General features: G+C 38.7%; 1 protein-coding gene across 1 annotated transcript in view; it reads left to right on the plus strand.

Annotated features, from left to right (window-relative positions):
- Nucleotides 1-15,604, plus strand: part of LOC149322048 (dynein axonemal heavy chain 9-like) — a 75,464-nt gene that overhangs the window by 29,596 nt on the left and 30,264 nt on the right. The window contains exons 4-9 of the mRNA XM_089522058.1: nucleotides 716-846; nucleotides 2,948-3,159; nucleotides 5,564-5,797; nucleotides 10,749-10,916; nucleotides 11,144-11,260; nucleotides 13,394-13,544. Of these exons, the coding sequence (XP_089378184.1) occupies nucleotides 716-846; nucleotides 2,948-3,159; nucleotides 5,564-5,797; nucleotides 10,749-10,916; nucleotides 11,144-11,260; nucleotides 13,394-13,544 (1,013 nt within the window). The remainder of the gene's footprint in view (nucleotides 1-715; nucleotides 847-2,947; nucleotides 3,160-5,563; nucleotides 5,798-10,748; nucleotides 10,917-11,143; nucleotides 11,261-13,393; nucleotides 13,545-15,604) is intronic.

Consider the following 15,604-nt stretch of genomic DNA (forward strand, 5'->3'; position numbering starts at 1 on the left):
CTTAGCTTAGTTGTGCTGACTGCCGTCGTTAGCGATAACAGAGTCCTTCAAGCCTTTATAAGCTGCAAAGGAAAAAAACACTCCCCCACATTCCTTTACCAGGCATTCAGCAGGTCCAAATAATACATGTATAACCATACATGTATAATATCATATATCACAGTTGGATCAAACACATGATACAATACAGAATTCCCCAGCACATCATCATGGCAGGATTAGCCCAATCCTGACATGTGCTAATAGTGTTTGGTATAGAACACAAGAGGACATCTGGATGCCAAGAAGACAACCATTCCTTTCATTCTACCCTTAAGACTTTGTAATTCCCTGTCCTTTAAGGAATAGAAAAGAAGTGAGAAGTAATTTTGCAAATAGCAAAAGAACTGGCTTTGAGTAAAAATCCATCTTGCTCATGTAACTTTTTTTTGGCTGCTTAGTGATGTGGTTCATTTAATTAATGTGCCCAGAAGTAAATTTTATGCATTTGGACATTTCCCCCTTAATCGTACAAAGCATATCTCAGTTCTACGCACAACCACTAAGGCATAAGCATTAGTACAAGGGGTTACTGAAGTGCAAATCAGAGTTCAGACCTATTGTCTATTAACTCAGGATCTAAAAATTGGAAAGTACGCAGATGATTTTATTTTGTTGCCTGATTATTTGAAATGGACATGCTTTTCTTCAAAGCTTCATTTTGTGTTTGCTGTAGATGTGATGATCTTCAGTGCATTTATAACCAACTGAAATCTGAAAAGGTTTCAGCCATGATGGAACTGCTGGACAGAGTGCAGAGCACTTACTACCCAGCATTCAAGTCCATGTTTAGAGATGTAGAAGCAGGTAAGTTTTGAAAAACTGTGTTATATTTTTTTAGCATGGATCACTATGTTTCCTTGGCTAATCTTGATGAAGATCAGCTTCTCAAATTCTCATGCTGTTAATTGTTTACTGAAATATTTTTCAATTTAAAAACATATATAATAGACAGATCTTTTGGCCTCCCAGTTATACCATTGGCGATACAGATCATAATACAAAAAATGTATTATAATTCCATAATTCCTCCATTGCACCCCTCCTTCTAGCCTTTGAATTGGTGGAGGATTGTGATAGACTACTGGGTAAAGGTGGAAGAGATGAAGTGGACATTAATCTAAATCCACATGAGTTGCATGCACTCAATGCCTGTCAAGTAGTTTGAAGTTTTCAATACATAACCTATTGCTGTTATTTGTTGTTGTGTGCATTCAAGTCATTTCCAACTTATAGTGATCCTAAGGTTTTCTGGGCTGAGTGTGTTACTCTCACAAGGTCACTCAGTGGGTTTCAATGGCTGAGTGTGGAATAGAACCCTAGTTTTCCAAGTCATAGTCCAGTGCTCAGATCACTATACCATACTGACTCTTGTACATAACTGAGCTGGGTTGGAAATTTATCCCCACTTGTACAGCTAAACAGATTTTTCTCATGAAAAGCTCATAAATTGAAGAGTTAGTCATACATTTCCAGCTTACGTGGAAGCCGTGCAGTGATAAAAACAATGGTGTGTGTGGCCATGTTGTGCGCTGTGCCGCCGCATGCACATGCTCCATTGTTTTCAATGAGACGCGAGCATATGCAGATTTCCCCTTATACAGGGGGATCCAGAACTGTACTAGTCATAGGAGTCCCACTGTACTAGTCATAGGAGTTAGTCATACTAGCCACAGCCAACTGAAATCCATTGAAATCCATTGATTTCAGTTGTTTTATTTTAAGCATGACTAAATCTAGAACCAGCCTAGTGTATTCATGAAATGCCTTTAAAGTCTGGTCTGCTACACTCTGAAGAAAAGTGTCTTTCCAAATTCAAACATCTAAAAGACTAGCCAGTCTAGACAAATTTGTTCAGAAAAGGTACACTTGCATTGTTTTGGCATGTTTGGACATTTCTTCACTTGGTCCTCCCATGGAGGCCTGATGGTGCAGTGGTTAAATGCTGGTACTGCAGCCACTCACTCACAGCCACAAGTTTGTGAGTTTGATTTCAACCAGGGGCTCCAGGGTCGACTCAGCCTGACTTCCGAGGTTGCTAAAATGAGTACCCAGCTTGTTGGGGGCATTTAGCTTGCATGTTGTAAACTGCTTAGAGACTGCTTAGTATGAAGGGATATAGGAATGTAGCTGCAATTGCTATTGCCTATGACCCATGTGAAGCTTTGGAAGAGCCGATTCTGATTGCATTGTTCTTATTTCACCTATGCAAAGGGATCTTGTAGCACCTTAGAGACTAACTGAAAGAAAGACGCTGGTAGCATGACCTTTCATTGTCCTGAGCCTACTTACCCAAATGTTTGAGGAAGTAGGCGCAGTTCTACAAAAGATCATACTCGTAACTTCTTCTAACTTAGTTTCTAAGGTGCTACAAGATCCTTTTGCATACTGATATTCCAGACTTACACAGCTGTGCTTTGAATTATCTCACTTATGTATGCCCAGGAAGGTGTCCCACATGTCTTGGTATGTTGTTGTGCTCATTGTTGTTTTTTGTTGATGTGTCTTTTTTCTCAGTTCAATTGAAAAAAACCTTTTACAGTTTTAGAGCCTGCAGTAAACTGAAGGATTTTTTTAGTAAGTGAATAACAACAAAAAAGATGGTACAGCAAAGACACAAAGAGAATTTTTAAATTCTTTGAAGAACAGCAGAAATTGCAAGCTTTTAAAATCTCTCAGTAGGAAGCTGCATCATAGTTCTAATACTTTTTAGGTTGCAGCTTTTAAAGAGTTCATATATGTCATAACTGAATACATACACACACACACATACACGCACACAAAACGTAAGCTCTACAGAACTAAAAACAATTCATTTCTAACCAAGTGTTTTTAATGTTGTGTCTTAAGAAGCTCTGCAAGTTCCTGCATTTCTTATATAATTTTTTTTGTTTGTTAAAAAAAACAGCTTTAGTTGAGGCTGAAGATATAAACATGCATCTAAAGCCAATTCAGCGCCCTTTAGAAGAAATAGAGAGTGTGGAATTTAATGAAGTGAAGCCATTGCTAAACCGTGTGCTTCATATGGTGTGTTTTATATGGGCCTCATCCAAATATTATAGCACACCTGCAAGGATAATTGTGCTGCTTCAGGAAATCTGCAGTCTCATTATCCAGCAGGTAAGTCACGTAGCTATTCTTTACCATACAGTCTTTCTGGAAAATGGAGAAAATAACCTACAGATGTTCCTCACAGACACAGTGTTTGGAGAGTCCTGTTTTGCAAGAGGCTGGGTCTTGTCACATCAGGTACAGACTCATAATAGCCCTCCTCATCCTTGCATCCTTCAGCAGTAGGGGGTTGTAGTGCAACATACCTAGAAGATGGTACACCAGGAGAGGCTGCTCTAGTCACACAGTAACTGTGGTCACATCGCTGCCACCGTCCATGCTTGTCAAGGCCTCAGCAGACGAACCTCTGGTTTAAAGAGTGAGGCCAGTTCTGTGCACGCTGCGCTCCACCAGAAAAATTCATTGCACAGGCTCGAAGGATACATCCAATGTCATCAACGCGCTTGTAGAAAGCACGGATGAGTCCTTCCTCAATCTTCGTTCGTGAAGTAAAGCCAAGAGAAGAGATTCAGTAGAATCTCAATGAGTACACCCACATCAGGGATAGCTGCAGAATTTATAAATTCAGGCAAGTTCAGAGAACTTCCAGTGAGTTTGGTCTACGTAAAGTTCCCTTCCTCATAGACAACATGGGGAGGTGTTGCTTCGAGGGTGGACTAGAGCCACCCGAGGCCTCATGAAGACAAAGAAAGCCTAGTCTGCTATAGGTCTGATCACCTCAAAAGAGTAAGCTGTGCCTATTAAAGGTCATTTGCCTGTTTTTGTTGTCTTAATCTTCTGAGAAACTGAAGAGAGGGCTTAGTAGCTCTGAAGAGGAGATAATAAAATCCTCCACCTCCCCTCCAGATAACACCAGGGCAAGGTTTCCTTCATGTCCTGTGAAGGTTAATGTAGTTGGTCCCGATAATGCATTAGAGTTGATAAATTGGAACCCTTAATTTCCCCTTCTAAATAAAGTATCAAGCTAACATTTTGCACACCCTCATCTGATTCTATAGCTGCCATTCTAGCACAGTGGGAAGTAAGAGGAAGGCGTACCTAGAAAATTTGGAATAGAATAGCATAGGATAATGTCTTGTTAAAGTGGTTGGACACACATGGTGCTGATATAGGTGGATCAGCTTAAAAGCAGTATGGAAAAGTGCCCTATTTTTCTGCACTGCGATGTGCGAGTGCTGGAGGTTTATGTTTATGCTTTTGCTTTTCCTTTAGAGTGGTGGTGGTCAGATGGCAGCTAAGGGGCGCCATATGTCCCAAAGGCTGTTTTCCTCCTCTCTAGATTCCTTGGAGCATATTTTTCCTGGCTTAGAAAATATGAATTGCTTCTCCTGGGAGCTACCCAGAGTGTCAGTTTACTTTTTATATAGGTTGCTGCCCCACTATACTGTTTAACATATAACACTTATTTTTCAAAACCAAAAGTGGGCCTCTGCTTTAATTTTTTTTTGGCAGTCTGTGCACCCCTAGGTAGTTCTGCAGCATAGTCCTGGACCCACCATATTTTCCCCCTTCTGTTTTAGTGGGTAGCTCTTCTACAGACAGATTAAAGCAACAGAGCTCCCTCATATATTGAAACAGGATTTTGTCATCATTTGTGTAGATTATCAAGCAACATATACATTGGTTATTACTTCTTTCTTGTCACATTTTTATCTACCCCTTCCTTCGGTACAAAGTATAGCATAACTTTGATGGTTTTCCTGCTTTTTTATAACACTCGTGTGAGGAAGTTCAGGCTCCGTAAGTGATTGGGCTGGCGCCATAGAAAGAGCTTCACAAATAAGCAGAGATTTGAGCCTGTGTTTCTATGGCTGAAGGCACAATTCTTATTTAGAGGCTCACCAAGTACAGTTCAGCTGCAGAAATTTGAGCACTGATTTTTAAAAAAGATTTTTACCTATGTCTTTTTAATGAAGTGTTAGTGGTACTGCTAAATATCTTTCAGTGACAACATTTTGAATTCTGTCCATCTTGTGTTAGTGGCAGGATGGATCTGAAAATGTTTTCCTTTCCTCAGTTTTCTGATGTTATGCTTTTGAATCTCCTTTCTCTTCATTTGTGAGAAATAATCTTTGATGCCATGTTTGTAAGTCTGTATGGACAAACATACCTCTTTCACATCTCTTGTTATGCTGTATTTAAAAAATTTACAAAACCAGTGGCAGGTTTCCAGAGGAATGCTTCCAGAAGAAGCAAACAATCAATTGGAAAATTAAGATCAGGATCCGGCTCCTTGTATGTTTGCCAATTTATACCCTTTTCAGTGCTTCTACAGCTTGTAAAAAGTCACTGTTTTTGACTATAATTCTCAGAATCCTCCAGCCAAGATGGTTACTAGCAATTTTTGCTGAGAGATTCTGGGAGCTCTAGTCTCAAACAGTAACAGTTTAGTTAATATGAGCATTTTATTCAAACCACAAAGTTTGTCTCTTTCTTCCCTCTGTCCAACTAGGCCAGAAATTACCTCAACTCAGAAGATCTGCTTAAAGGAGAACCTGAAGAAAGTCTGGACAAAGTAGAGGAAGCTTTTGATGTTTTCAACTATTTCAAGCAGATGTTTGAAGAAAGAAGAGAAAATCTAAACACTTATTTTCAGCCAGGTCAGGAGTTGAAAAAGTGGGATTTCCCTTCCGTAATGGTTTTTTCACAACTGGATAACTTTCTGGAAAGGCTCCATGTGGTAGAAGTAAGTATTAGACAGTGAAATGTCAGAAAGAGTAACCAATGCAGGCAATACTGTATTTAGTGTCACAAATACCTTTTTGTAACTCACTTCCTTGCAAGTATTGTTACCCTTGACTCCTAGCTTCAGAGGGTAAAAATGGTGGTTCTCAACGACTAAAACACCCAGTGTGGTGTAATGGATAGAGGGGTTAGACTGAAGATACCCCTGTTTCACTATCCCCACTCAGCCAAGAAGGTCAAAGTTGTGTCTGGGAAAATAAGTTGTCTCTCAGACTGCTGCCACACCGCCACAAAACAGTTTAACACTGCTTTAACTGTCATGACTCCACTCTGTGGAATCCTGGGATCTGTGGCAGCAGAGTTCTCTGACAGAGAAGGCTGAATATTTCACAAAACTACAAATCCCAGGATTTCATAGCACTGAGCCATTGCAGTTAAAGCAGTGTTAAACTGCATTAATTCTGTAGTGTAGGTCTAGCCTCAACTTTATCTACTTTGCAAGGGTATTGTGAGCCTAAACTGGGATAAATTCTGCATAATCTCCCCTGAATTGCTTTGAAGAAAGAGAGGATACAAATGTTATAAATTAATAATACAATGCTTTAAAAATAGTGGTTTTCAAACTTTAGTCACCCAGATGTTTGAAATGTCAGCTCCTAGAATCCCTGAGTGTTGGCCATACCGGCTGGGACTTCTGAGAATCAAACTCCAAAATATTTGAAGTACAAGAAGTTGAGAACCACTGATTTAAAGCATAATCAAAGTTGACACGATTAAAGTTTTTACAGTGACATCTTATTTTGCACCTTTTGCTTTGGCTGGTGATTTTTAAAGTTGGAAACAGACAAGCTGCTGCTCTCCAGTCATCCTTGGTGGGGCTGATCTTCAGAATTTGTCTCCAAGATCCAGCTGTGTTTGCTTCAATGCATATATTCACAATAAATAGTTATTACATTTCATTTTGTTTCATTTTTATATTGCCTTTTTCCCAGAGTGGAACCTAAGGTGGCTCACAAAAAGAATCAATTCAAAGTTAACAAAAAATTTAAAGCCATTTAAAATAATATCATTAAAACAGTATAAAATCATTTAAAAGGCATACAGAAGTTAAAAAATAAAAAGTTAAAATAGCCTCTTCTGTCAATGCATAGTTGATACACTGTCAACAAGACAATAGTGTCATACCTCATTAATTTCCTTCTGACTTCCTATGCATTTGCCTAGGCAATGTAGAGATCTGCAGCAGCTGTCAGGATTTCTGAGCACATGGTAACAGCTACTCCCTTGATGGGTTGGATTTGTCATTCTTCATGTTATCTGCTAGTGCTAGTGAAGGTCACACTGATAAAATGGGACTGGATACAGATTAAAAGATCTATATCTAGCTGTAGACAGCAGTGTGCATTTATAGGGCATGCCACCCATACTTCATCAGTAACTGCTTTGTTCTTACATTGGCATTATGTCCTGCAGTTCTGTTTTTGCAGAAAATTCTAAAAGTCCCTCCCTAAACTACACATCCCAGGATTCTATAGGATGCAGCCAGGCAGTTAAAGTAGAATCATATTTCCATAATTATCTAGTATGAAAGGGCCCATGGACTTTCCTTCTATCCCTCCAATGCTTAAATACATTTACTTTGGAACAGGCAACTTTTCTGTAGAAAGAGATACAAACGAAATGGACATTTATAAGTCTGGCTGACTTTGTAAAATGTTTTCAAAAATGAGAAGAAAGAAAGGATGCTGCAGCCCAGGTATTGATGCCAAGCTGTTTGCTGCTTCCCTCTGCCAAATATGCTGCTCTCTGCTCAGTCATTGGGAGGTGGAACTGGGTTGCAGGGCACCAGATTTCAAGTCGTAACACCCAGTTCTATTTAGACCACTATATATATCTCTATAAAATAAGTATTTCCTGTACGTGCATAACTGATACTGTATCAAGGAGATAATAGTAATATAGCTGATGGACAACTTGCATATAGACAACTGGGTTTTAAGGGCTGGATCCAGAGATGTACAAGTGAAAATGCTGTTTATGCAATCTGTCTCCAGTCTACAATATTCTAGGCCTTTTCCATAGTCTTGTATAATCCTGGGCCAGGGTGAGGGGAGCCACGAGGGGGTGCACTGGGAAGGAAGTAGCAGCAAAAAATACCCCTTTCACAGGTAGTCTTTCACTCATGCAGTTTTGAATTTAGCCCAGTGTTCAATATGTATAGCTAAACAAACAACATTTTTACAGGTCTCAACATTGTCTACAGTTAAGAGAAATTTGCATGAAAAATGTTTTCTATAACAAAATATAAAAAAGCTAATCAATAGACAATGGAACAAATATTCTCCCTCCCTGTGTTAAAGTTATGAAACTTTATAACTTTCCCCCATATGAATAGGCTTTATTCAAATGGATGCACTTTAATGCTAAATTATGGCCTGATCCAGACTGGTGCTTTGGGCTGGCCTGGCCACGTACTAGGGTTGCCCGGGGCCAGAGCGTCTGCACGCCCCGCAGCCCTAGTACGTGGCGGCGGCATCATCGTGGCGGCCTCCCATTTACATGGGGGCTGCCATGATTACATCACGCACGTGCCATGTCCAAACGGCACAGTGCATGCATGACGTCTCTGTGCTGCCCCAGGCCTTTTATGGCGGCCTGGGCACAGTGTGGGAAGGAGCTCTGAAATGGAGCTCCTTTTGGGAGCTGCCTTGTTCCCACAGCAACCAAACAGCTGCGGGAACAATGCCAGGGAGAAAGGGGCTAGGCAGCCCCTTTTTCCATGGCTGCGGGTCCTGGGGTGTCCAGGGGCATGAAGCCCCAAGGACACGCTTTTTCCGTGCCACAGAGAAGCGGCATTTTGCCACTTCTCCGTGGCTTGGAAAAACTCTGGATTGGGGCCGCAGAGCTGCCAGTGAGGCTGCCCTGCCCCCATCCCAGAGTTAAAAAGGGCGGCTACAGACCGCCCCATAATGTGCTTTTCTTGAACCAAACAGGAAAGCTAGGGTGTCTCCAGCATTCTTTCTTGGTCAGATTATGCCATCTTGTCTGGCATAGTTCCACTGGTCTCCCATGTAGACTGATAATGGTTGTTACTTCTTTATGTCATTTGTAGGAGTGTGATACTCTGAACAAATGCATCGTATATTGCCAAAAAGCCCAGCTTTGGCCTGTGGTTGGTAAACATGGTAGCTGTGGGGGTGTTCTATGTGTGTTCAGCTTTGCTGAGACTAGTAAAATGCAGAGAAGAGTTCCTGCTCAGAATTTCCATAGATGATAAACTTTGTTGTATATGCATATTCAGCTGCCCATTTGGTCCCCTCTTGCCAGATTCCTGTTAGCTTAATTTGTGGCCAGTATTAGAATTCACATGTGACTTAATATTAGGAAGGCTTTTGGCTCAATCCAAAATAAATAAATAAATAAATAAATAAATAAATAAATAAATAAAATCTATGTCTTCCATTACTTTCTTCTCCAAATCTAAAGAAAGCAGAAGGATAATACGAGCTGCTGGCACATATCCCGGTTCACTTGAGAAATGGCTTCAATTAGGATTTGTTATTTTTTTGTCTCCAAGGGTGAAATTTCAGTGGAATGCAAAGTAGTATTGATTGGAGGTTGCTGCATTTTTGTACACCCCTTTAATTAACCTTGAAGAAGCCCTGGTAATCATAAATGCTGTTTTAAAGCTGTATTGGTTATTTTCTAATAAATCCTGCTAGGAGGTAAACTGAATTATTGTAGACTATGTAGCAACTGATTTGAGAGGAATACACACAGAGATGTTAGAGATTATGCTTCATAGTAACACACACTTGATAATATGGCATATGAATAGCACTGCACTGTGATAATCTAGATTAGATATTAAAGTGACACGAGTATGTGTGTTTAGGCTATCTCCCTAATAGAAGTTGCAACTGCCACACAAATTTTAGGAAGCTACTTTGGGCTTTCTTTTTAAAAGATGGATCAATGAGCACTCCCAGATGCCAGGCTTAATCTCTTAGGGATTCTCAGTAGGCTGAATATTAGAAATGTCCCATGAATAACACCATCATCTTGTTTAGATTGACCTGCAGTTTATTAGCTCTTACTGATTCTATTACTGATTGCAGACATCATTTTAACATTTCCTTCCCTACTCATAAGACCACGTTTTCCTAACTGGAGCAGACCCACTGAAGTGAATTGATCAGCTCTAGTTGAGGCTAATATTGGTTTCAGCTCATGGTGCAGAATTTCTGTTCTGCTGTGTCAACACTGCAAGAGCCATACCTGTCTACTTTCCTATTATTTTTCAGTAGGGCTTTCTGTTAAGTGTGTGTTAAATTTGCAGGATATTTACCCTAAGGATGCCAAGCTCCCATAACTTTTTAAAAGCAAATGGTACCCACCATGATTAAAAAGATCTTCAACATTTTGAGTTTTTGAACTCAAGATTTGCATCTAAAACTAACTAAATAAATCATATCATCATGGCTCTGCTTCACCATCAGCTCAAGAGTTGTTGTTTTTTTGGTAACCATCAATCAGTCTCTCTCTCTCTCCCTCTTCCTCTCTCCCTCCCCCTCTCTTCACACACAGTTATTCTCTGTGTGTCTGTGTAAAATTAGGAATGATAATAAAATAAGGAAAGGTAACATGGTATAGTTAGGGTTGATAGATATGCAGTGTTGCCAACAAGCTTCGAAGATATTCCCCGGAATGTTTTACCCAAATCCCCCGAATTCCCCAATATTTATTATTATTCAGTCAAAATCCCTGGAAAGCAATTAACTAAATTCCCCGGATTCTGGGGAATTCCTCAGAAATTGGCAACACTGTAGATATGCCATTTGCTTTATTTCAGAAACTAGTGTATGAAGCAAGCAAGCATCTCACTTAGCACAACTGTTGAAGAGGTGGTGATTTAAACTATAGATATTTATTCTAATTTATGTTTCCTGTAGGATCTTCTGACAACTGTTTTGGACATAGACAAGCTGGAGAAGCTGGAATTCAGTGGTATAAAAGGAAAATCTCTGAGCCAGCAGGTTCTGAGCATGCATGAGGAGTTCAAAGAGGTGTATAAAGTATTTTCAGAAAGTACTTATGATTGCCTGGATGTAGCCAACATGGTAGGTTGTTCAGGTTTTTTAGAGAGCTTGTTTGAGTTGTAAGTTTCAGCCTACAGAAAATTTTAGAAATGAATATTGAGGGGTCTGGTATTCTGAAAGGCCTGTTTCTATTGATGCATATAAAAGCTGTCCCAATTTAAGGTTCCTTAAATATTTAACATCATGCTTCAAGGCCCTGCTAATTAGCTGTGGCACTGATATATATGGTTGTCTGTTTGCTTTTTTAGGAATTTGAAAAAGATGTGTATAAATTTAAGGGGAAAATAGAAGACATGGACCGGAGGCTTGGGGCCATTTTTGGTCAGGCTTTTGATGATGTACCTAGTGTGGAGCATGCATTCAAGGTTTGTTATTTATTGCACAAAACACACACACACACACGTGTGTGTGTGTGCGTGTGTGTAAAGCTTTTCTCTTTCACAAATGCCCTGAAGGTGCTACTATATGGTATGTGTACACCATTCTGATAAGTGCCTTGGAAAGTTGTATATCCATTATCTTGGGGCTGGGCATTGTATTTGAATAGGAACCTTGAAGACGGTAGGGATAGGATGAAACTGTATTGCAAAATCTGTAAGACATACTACCAAAACCTGCTATAAATAATTTACTTTTGTGTAAGATGCTGCATGAATTTTCTACACTTAAATTGTAAAATGTTATAGCTTTCTGTCATTTATAGACTTCATGGCTGACATATAATAAATAATAAATAATAAACTGTTTACTGCTTTTCCTCGAGATCAAAGCGGTTCACATCAGGTAAAACTATGACAAACGTCATAATACAGTATAAAACAGTTAAAACATTCAATTACAATCATAAATATTCAATAAAATTATCTAAAATAAGAAATTAAGTGGTCAAAATTATAGGCTATCAGGTATCTTAATCTAATTGGGGAATATTTCTCTAAAAAGAGTCGGGAGGGTATGCTTGCTGGAAGAGATAGGTTTTAAAAGCCTTTTTAAAGGCTTCCAATGTACCACTAGAGCGGATCTCTTCTGGGAGAACGTTCCAAAGAGTAGGCGCTGTCGCTGTGTAAGCTCTTTGGTGGGTTGTTGCCAGTCTCATCTTAGGATGTTCAAGTAGGAGTTTCCCCGTTGTTCTAAGGGTGTGGGGCGGATTATATAGGGAGAGGCGTTCCCTCAAGTAACTCAGGCCCAAGCCATGTAGGGCTTTAAAAGTAATAACCAACACTTTGTATTGGGACCGGAAGCGAATTGGCAGCCAGTGAAGAGATTTTAACACGGGGGTTATATGATCCACCTAGCTGTACCCGTGACCAATCTGGCTGCAGCATTTTGAACCAACTGAAGCTTCCAAACCTGATACAAAGATAGCCCCATGTAGAGCACATTACAGAAATCCAAACGAGAGGTTACCAGTGCGTGTACTACAGTTTCTAGGTCCTTTTGATCCAGACAGGGACGCAGTTGGCGTATCAGCCGAAGCTGGTACCAAGCACTCTTGGCCATCGCATCTACTTGAGATGATAACTGTAGAGATGGATCCAGGAGTACTCCCAAACTGCGAACTTTGTCCTTTAGGGGAAGTGTAACCCCGTCCAGGACAGGATGGCAAATTTCCCTATCTGGATTCGGAGGACCTATCACGAGTACCTCTGTTTTCTCTGGCTTCAGCTTGAGTTTGTTTTTCCTCATCCAGCCCATTACTGACCCCAGGCTTGCATCCAGAGTAGAGGTGCCATCTGGCTGTCTGACAATATTTGATGTGATGTGATTTGTTTTATATTTGATGTTTTTAATTTGTTTTTTCTTTTCTATATGGTAATTTTATCTATTCCTCTTTTATTGTTATCTTAGAATGTACGCCTTGGGCAGGCTTTTATATACTTTTTAATTTTACCGACTTTGTACAGCTCTGTGTATAATTACAGCGATTTAGAAATAAAGTTTAATAATAATAATAATAATAATAATAATGATAGGTGCCAACCTTAGTCACTGTATCAGTCGGAGACATGGAGAGATAGATCTGGGTGTCATCAGCATACTGATAACACCGAGCTCCATGGTTCTGGATGATCTCTCCCAGCGGCTTCATGTAAATGTTAAATAGAATGGGGGACAGGATGGCACCCTGAGGGACGCCCGATGTAAGCTCTCTTTTATGAGAGCAACTGTCCCCCAGCCTCACCATCTGGAATCTCCCCGAGAGATAGGACCGGAACCACTGGAGAGATTATCATATTTGCATGTGATGCTTTGCATCCAGTGATGATATATGCATGATGCTATACATGTAGAATTTCCCTTGAAATAATTTAATCAATTGGTGTTGTTGACCTCCACACCGATTAAAACTCAAATGTTTGTATATTCATATAGATTTTTATCCGATAAATTTCTTTTTATCTGTGTCATTGAAAGAAATGTTGGAAAGAATGGTTTTTGTGGATCATGGTGTGTATACATGAAATTATATATCTTTGTGATTTCTTTCTATGTGGCAGCTGGTAGATATATTTGGGAGTTTACTGGAACGACCACTAATAGCAGCAGAAGTCAACAACAGATATCATCTGCTCATCACAATGTTCGGCAGAGACCTAGATGATGCTAAACTAATCTACCTAAAACATATCCAGGAGAAGATAGAGCTAGGTACATGTTGGTTGTCTTCAAAGTCTTAATGCCCATTTAGAAGAATGCCTTTAGAAGCCAAGGAAATGCAAAATAGTTTTAAGTTGTCAGATATTTATTTATTTATTTAGGCAAAGATCATGATTGATATTATGTGTCCTTACTTAAAGTAGTCCAGATTCAGTTTAATTAATTGCACAGAAAAAGTAGCATATTAAGAAAGCTGGGGGCTCTTTTACACAACAGAATTATGTTATTTCCTTTCTAGAATCTTTGATTTTTGGCCTAATATTAGTTTCTGTTCTCTGTATGGCTTCTAAAATCTTTAGCTCTAGTGATGGTCTTCCTGCTGGGGCCTGTACTTGTGTTTTAGATTTTGTCAGTGCTCTTGATACCATTGATATTTTTTTTCAAACAAAATTCAAGATAATCAATACATTCAATATAAACTTATCAACCACCTTTGATTTACTAAATGTTCAATTTTTCAATTCTCAATAATCAGCAATCTTAATCAACTTCTTATAAACATATAACTTCTTATAAACATATCATTCAAAAAATTCTTATAAAGTTAATCTAATCACTAATCAGTTAATTTTTTGTTTTCCTCTAACAAGTACATCTCAGTTCATTTAACCTAATATTTAATTAAATCAATAAACTACTTTCAATTACCACTATAATCAATTTTCACTCTAAACAATTATCATTATAATCAGTTTATCAACATTCAATATGCAATATATTATAGATCAATAATCAACAGTGTTCTTACTTAAACAACACTTAAAAAGCAACAATAAAATAATTTATGTTCAGTATTCAGTTGATTAATTTGTTTCTTTTATCAGTCTGCTGTGAAATTATTTATCCCAAATAATTTTCTAACCTCTTCAGATTAATTATATTAGTTTATATATGCTGCAAATTCTATATTCACTTTACAATTATCAAAAATCAAAATATTATCATAAACCAGTTATTTCAACTATCATTTATATTCATTCTATTTCTTTTTATCCCCCAGTTAACTTCAATATAAAAATCATTCAATTTATTATATGAATTACTATTTCTTTAAAAGTTTATAAATTGGTTACTCTGAAAGATTTTTCCTGTTATTCATCTCTGTTTTTCCTCTCTTCTACCTCTGTGTTATTCTTTTCTTATTTCTTTCTTCTTCCCTTTTCTTATTTTTCTGTCTTCACTGTTTGTAACTCCCTGTTACAGTTTCAAGGTTTTGTACTTTAAAATAGTCCTTTACGTCCAAATTTTCAATTCAGTTATATTAAGGGAACTGTGTATATGAATCTGCCTGTCTCAGTCTACTTCCAGTTTTCCCTTTTATTTATAATCGTAAACTCTCTCCACCGAGGGTAAGAGAGAGGCGAAAAGAAGGCAAAGTACTATACAATCACACTGTTTTCCCCAGTGATAATCCACAGTGCTCCGATCTAGTCAATATTAAGAAAAATAATAATAATACAAAAAAGAAGGGTAAGTCAAAATCCATATAGGAAACCCACATCAAAAGTCCAATGGTAAACTTCAATTTTTATTTTTATAACATAGTCACCATATTTTTATTGTAATCCACATTAAAGTGCCCCAGACGTGATACAAGGTTGTAATCGACAGGTTAATTGTCAACAAAATAACAGTTAAATCAGGTGGAAGATCCAAAAACCTGAAATGTTGCCCTCCACAATTTAACAAAGTTTTTTTATGTTTTTCTTGTAACCCCCCAAAACTCCTTTCACTTTCAAAGCAAAATTTTAATCCATCTCTTCTTCTATCCTCCTCGCTCTGTTCCTTTCCATCACTACGTAGCTTTTATGTGTCCGCCTTTAATAGGTCTACCTCTGTCTTTTTCCTCATTTTAAATCTTATTTCATCATCTTTCTCATCCAACTCAAGTGTTACTCTTATGTCTCATTCTTATGTCTCAGTCTGTTATATAGGCCCAGTACAGATGGGCCCTTTGCAGCGCTCCCATGATGTGCTAGGGTTGCTCGGGGTGGGGCGTGCACACGCCCCTCAACCCTAGCACGTCATGGGTGTGCAGCAGCTGCGCGGCA

The sequence above is a fragment of the Sceloporus occidentalis genome, unplaced genomic scaffold, assembly GCF_023333645.1.
Source record: "Sceloporus occidentalis isolate IW3139 unplaced genomic scaffold, rSceOcc1.0.p SCAF_1, whole genome shotgun sequence".
Taxonomy (NCBI): Eukaryota; Metazoa; Chordata; class Lepidosauria; order Squamata; family Phrynosomatidae; genus Sceloporus; species Sceloporus occidentalis.